Consider the following 6287-nt stretch of genomic DNA (forward strand, 5'->3'; position numbering starts at 1 on the left):
GTTTGAAATATTGAGAGAAGTGAGCTGGTACTGCTATGCCCAACAAAGGAGACTGAGTCCCATATGTAAAAGCAAAGAGCTTTTATTTTAATCAAGTTTGCAAACTCGGTCTCTTGGCATGTCCAATGTATTGGAATATCCAGAGAGTGCCACGCTCAATTAGAATTGGGTTTTTATAGTAGTAAAGGTGGGGGTGAGGGGACTCTGAGGTTTAGGACCCTGATTGGCTGACATTTGTCTAGGGGTGTCCTGGTGAGGTGTGCTGGCAGGTGATCATATCTACAGCAGTTAGAATGTCAGGCATTTCCTTTGCATGGTCTGCCCTTGGGTGGGGGTTGGGTTACCTCAGCCTGTGGTTCTTTCCTGCTACCAGGTATTGCTTCAGGGTAAACTATTGAGACTTAGGCCTCTTATTTAAATTTATCGATGGCCAGAGTCCCAGGTGATAATGGTTGGAAGTCAAGAACTTTCTTTGGGTGACCTGCGCAGACTTAGATTATCATGGCTGGCCCCCACAGTACATAGAGAGAAGTGATTACACTGTCAAGTCCTAAGTTCTAGTTCAGTCCTGTGAAGTGGAACTCATTTCGGATTCCCAAGCTACTGAACCTGGAGCTCCCCTGACCATTGACTGCAGAGCTTCCATTGGGCTTCAGCAAGCTGGGTCTTCACTTCCCTAAGTTACAAAAAACAGAGATCGCTCATGTTCCAAGAGCCCTCCGTGCTGATTTTTCTGAAGTCAACATCTCTGGTGGTTTGTTTCTATCCCTGGAGACACTGCTGGTGCCAGGCCTGGCTTGGTGTCTTCCCTCAAGTGTTGGACCCTGGAGTCCAATTACCAAGGAGGAGTTGCCCCAAGAAAACACTCTCACACCATAGTTGATGTAAAAGCAAGAGGATTTTATTAATTCTGTCACGACAGGGTATTTCAGCATTTGAGAAGCCAGGAAGACCCTGAATAGTTGGTTCAGGCTACTTTTAAAGCAAAAAGTCACAGAAACAATGGGGGGAGGCCGGGGATTGTTTTTCATCCTAACCATATCTGAGGAACTGAGTCAATATCCCCTGACCAAGGCTGAGGAACTGAGTCAACATCTAAGGGTTATCTTTCGCCAATTTCAATAATTGAGTTCTATCTGGAGAACATCCACAAGGACACAGGGAGATGGAAAATCCCCTACATTCCAGTACATGCATGTGAAGTTGATAGGTCCTTGGTTCCCAGGGGCGGGGGGGAGCACTGCTGCTGGGAGGCCTCAGAAATGGCTTCAGAGTTATTTTAGAGTTTTACACAAGGTCTACTGTCTCCTCTGCCCACAGCCCACATTCATACCATCACTGAGAGACTGTGTGGTACAGAGTGTTTCAGCTCTCCAAGAGAATGAATGCCTATCTGCAAAATGTCAAAGCCACATGTAAGAAAACTCTCAACAGAGTTATTGACTGGTAAAGATAGATCTTTCCCAAACAGAGCTTGCCGGAAAGACGCATGTTTTTCAAATACGCCGGATAATTGGCAGAGGCGACTCTCATGGTTTTGATATACACTTGGGCTTCAGAAGCATGAGGCCAGCTGGTGCCCATTCTCATCAGAGCTTTGCCCAGCATGTCCCCCACCTCTGCTTATGCCCCAGAGCTATGGCGAGCTGCTACAGAGCGGATCTCTGATGGCTCCCAGTGAACACTGGGTGCAAAGCATCCTGCCTACAGCTGGACTCTCCCCAATATCCATGGACACACATGCTTCCCATGGGCAAGGCTCCAGGAGGCTTCGTCGGATAACAAGACAAAAAAAAAAACAAACAAACAAAAGAAAAGGAAATAGGTGTCAGATTTCTCTCCCCATGTTTCCGTATCCATGTGGTCTAAAATTCAAGGAACAAATAAATCTATGATAGGCACAGATTTGCTACATTTGCTACAAGGTAACGGAATGGAGCCCTGAAATGGCTAACACATTTTGAAACTGTATTGTTCTCCCTACCCCTAAAACCTGGGATACAAAGTTTTAAACAGGCAACATGGTTTTCCTTGTTCACTGAGCTGCAATGGTGCAAAGCTTGGGTTGTGACCAATTCTGAATAAGTGTGGGGTGGGTATGACCTGCATCTCTCTTGCCTGAAAGCAGACCTAAGATGTCACCTATAGAGCTCGATGCTCCCCAGGCTCGTCCTACCTGCCTTTCCTGATTGCTGTGCTATTCTTGTTGCCTGCAGAACTATTCCCTCCTGGACATGAGGCCTCCGCCACCAGTGATGGTCACGCTAAACAATTCCCTGTACTGGCAGGAGTTCGAGGACACCTGTGTCTATGAGTGTCTAGACGGCAAGGACTGCCAGAGCTTCTTCTGCTGCTACGAGGAGTGCAAGTCAGGCTCGTGGAGGAGAGGGCGCATCCACATCGACGTCTCAGAACTGGACTCCTACTCCCGGGTCTTCTTCCCCACATCCTTCCTGCTCTTCAACCTGGTCTATTGGGTGGGATACCTGTATCTTTAAGTGTTCCTCTGAGGATGACTGGAGAGTACTTGATTTACTTGTTTCCCTTCCGCCACCCCCAGACATGTAGTGACCAACCAAAACGTAGCAGGGAAGACACTACTCAAGTTTGTTATGTTACCCTTTAGCAGCATGGGAGGTACTCAGAAAGTATTCTTTATAAATATTTCACTCACAGATACTCACATGTGCACACATGCACACACACACACACACACATACACACACACACAGCAATTGCATTCTAAAGTGATATTCTTGCTAATCCCCTCTTTGACCAGTAGTCTGATATGTATGAATGGCCTTGGATATTAGAAGCTGCCAGTTACCATGCAAAGACCCCCGTAAGACATGCAAACGAATATCCAGAGGTCCCCTCAGGCCCTCACCCTTGTGTATCTGCCCTGTGTTCATTGGCACCAGAGCCTGGGTGTACAACATCTCCCTCACTGGAGATGCATCCGTGCAGACCTCACTCCAAGATCCAGCTTGAACCGCAGTCAGCTTCCGTCTCTTCAGTGAGGTGTCTGCTGAGGCGCTGCTGTGCCTAGCTAGCAACCCTCCTCCTAGCGCCCTTCCTTCCTGCCTGGGAGGTGCTCATATGTATCAGCCCCAAGTTTCCATCTGTGGGGGAAAAAAAATGTGTCTTTTAAAACTTGTTGCCGAGATCACAACTGCTGTTTGTCTCTAAATCTCACAACGTAGTAACTTTATTATATCAGCTGTGTTTGTATACTGGGCTCCTGGACCAGTCGCATTTCACGTCGGCGTTTCTGTAAGTACTGTATTTGACAGGACCAAGTCTCAGTCTCGGGGTTCAGTAACTGTCTTCATCCTGCAAACAAAGACAAGCAACATGGACAGGCCTTTGTTTTGAAACTGTATTCCAGAGTGTGAAATAATGTAGACGAGAATTTAATCGTGAGCATTAACTATTCAAGCCAAACTAACTTTAGATGCAAAAAAAAAATGGGTAATGGTTATCTTGAATTACACATTTTGATGAGCAAAAATGATTTTATACTTTGAAATATGGATACATAGCAAAATCCCAAAGAATGTCCTCCCCCAAATCAATTCTCTTTTGATATTTTTGTAACACAAAACATTTTGCTTCTTGGTATTAGTTCTTTGCTATGACTGGATACTCTTCAGGCCTGTGACCCTTTTAAAATGTCCCTTGGCACTCTTGAGCGATATCTCAGCGTGATGACAGCGTTCACTGTAGAATCCCTGTGTACTTTGCTCCCACAAAACTGAACTAATTTAATGAGAGTCGCTCAGTTTCAGTTTCTATTATACATGCTGTCTGATGAGTTAGAAAAGGCAACACATTGCCAGGGAAACTGAAAACATGTATTTTTGCTAATTCTTTCTAAAATGTTGTACATGATAGTTACTACAGAAGGCTCCAGACAGTTGACCTCTAGCTAGAATATTCAACTTAAAACTTAATAAACACCTGTGGAGAGGAAGCTGAAGATGAGGGCTTAAATGGAATTTCTCCTCCTTTGGGGGGAGTTTTGCATACAGTGAGCTACTGTCTCTGAAACACCCACCTTTGGCAGGCCAGCTCTGGAGGTGCCCACAGTATTGAAGGCCAAGGCAAAGCAACACTGAGTTTAGAATTCCTAGTAAGAATTTTAAAGCCGGCTGGTGGTGACGCACGCCTTTAATCCCAGCACTTGGGAGGCAGAGGCAGGCGGATCTCTGTGAGTTCGAGGCCAGCCTGGTCTACAGAGCTAGTTCCAGGACAAGCTCCAAAGCCACAGAGAAACCCTGTCTCCAAAAACAAAAAAAGAAATAATTTTAACCTGTTACATTTCAAAAGTTCTGGAGAAAACTAAACTTTCTAGTAATTTTTTTTCTCAAGAATTAAAACCTACAAGGATTTACTGTGGCAGAACTGACTCCCTGCTATCTTAGGACAACTCTGAAGTTGCCTCTTCTCTCAAAACTTGTCAACATTTAGACTTTTCCATGTAAGACTTACAAACCCGTAGCCAGTCATCGTCTCCTGCCCATCCTTGGTGATGCTGTTCAAAACACCGAAAAAGCCAGCCCATGACCAGGAGCATGCCAAAGCCTGTTTCTCAGTAAAATCCAATCATCCATGTCAGCTCGAATTTCCAGGATAAACCATTCCACTGCATGAAACAGGGAAGATGCTTGCCCATTGCTTGAGGCAAAGTGGGGAGCTTTCAAACATGAACTCCGCGAAGAGTCTGGTACACTTGGAGGAGGGTAAACAGTGTTCCTCTCCGCAGACACCAGCTCTCCTCCTTGATTAAGAGGGACCTGTGTACAGCTCCCGAGCTCAAGCCTGCTCTAGTCTGCCCCACCCCTCCATTTCTTTTGCCTGTTGAGCTGTGGAACGCTTGGCCAGTGGTCTGAACGACCTGCCTTTCAAAGGTGCTACCACATCCCTTACTCCTAGAAGCACTCCAAATGAGTAGGCTCTGTCTGAGCAAAGATTCCAGCTTTCCGACCACTGTGGATCATACTGAAAACTGTGACCGTCTGTCCTTTAAAGTACGTCCTGGTTGATGGAGAAAAAACTAAAAAAGTATTTTCCATACTAGGGGAATGAAAGCAAAATGTCTCTTCAAAGCCTGGACAGTTTCACCCTGGGTGTCCCAGATGCAGGGTAGAGGACAGCGTTAATAAATTTACTCTAGACCCAGCCAACACTGCCCCCAATTTACCCAACATATGCCTTAAAATAAAATGTATAGCCCCCCCCCCAATGTTTCCATTTTCCAGAAGTTTCCATTTCCTACAGTAACCCGTAATTCATACTCAATTTTAGTGCATGAATGAAAATGGGATGTCGTTTTTCATATGACCACCAGGCAAGTTCATGTTCGCATCAACTGAGTTCATTGCAGACTTTTACGGGTTCTTCATACATGAAAACGCTTGTCCTTAACCTCAAAACCGTTCCATGTGGGAACCTGAGGGTAAACGTCCACAGAACATCCCTGGTCCAGGCTGTTTGGCCTGGTAATAAGCTGCTGCCGAGAAACACGATTAGATGTGTGTAGCAGCTCTACACAATGCCACATCTGGAAAGAATGGAAGCAAGGGACCAGTCATCCCAGATCACAATCCCAGCTAGGAAGCAGTGGTCCACTCTATCCAAAGGGCTAGAAAACAAGACGAACAACACCTCTGCCTCCTTGGTCACTTCTGTCTCGGATACCAAACTGAAAATTGTATTTGACACTTGAAGAATTGCAGCTGGTCCCCAGATACTGTAGTTCCCTTCTGTCAGTTCAGTGCCCGCGAGGCACCGAGCATCTTGAATCTGCTTGTGGGTTGGCAACTGTTTTTGAGTATTTTTTTTTCCTCTTAGAATTCAAAAACATACAAGTTTCCATATTAAAATAGCATAGAGAACTGGAGAAAAACATAGTCTATAACTAAGCAAGCATTGAAATGTTGAATTCCATTTATACTGCTAGATTGTTGATTTGGAGCGTGATAACACACTTATGGAAAGGTGTTTGGGAATGGGAAAAGAAGAACCGGATTGCTAACACACAGCAAGGGGCTTGTTCACAATTTTCTCTGAGTTCCCTTCCAGTGGCCACCACGAGTGACCCATAGTAAACACTGGGTCTAAGGGTGTGCAATACCAGGATAAGAATGGCCTAAGAACCGAATGCTCATGAAGCAGGCAAGATGAACGATTCCATCTCTGATCCCTCACTGTCTTACCTTCCATCGTAAACATGGAGTCTAACAGGATACAGAGAAGGAAAGAAAGACCCGTGACTTACGATGTTA

At 45.4% G+C, this 6287-nt stretch overlaps 1 protein-coding gene across 2 annotated transcripts in view; it reads left to right on the plus strand.

The window, feature by feature from the left end:
• Gabrg3 (gamma-aminobutyric acid type A receptor subunit gamma3) overlaps window positions 1-3238 on the plus strand; it is a 490885-nt gene extending 487647 nt beyond the window's left edge. The window contains exon 10 of one of the 2 annotated variants that reach the window (XM_075952432.1): window positions 2217-3238. In XM_075952432.1, coding sequence (XP_075808547.1) covers window positions 2217-2498 — 282 coding nt within the window. In that variant the 3' untranslated portion in view covers window positions 2499-3238. The remainder of the gene's footprint in view (window positions 1-2216) is intronic. The other variant, XM_075952433.1, reaches the window with a different exon arrangement.
• The last annotated feature ends 3049 nt before the right edge of the window (window positions 3239-6287 follow it).

The sequence above is a fragment of the Microtus pennsylvanicus genome, chromosome 18, assembly GCF_037038515.1.
Source record: "Microtus pennsylvanicus isolate mMicPen1 chromosome 18, mMicPen1.hap1, whole genome shotgun sequence".
Taxonomy (NCBI): Eukaryota; Metazoa; Chordata; class Mammalia; order Rodentia; family Cricetidae; genus Microtus; species Microtus pennsylvanicus.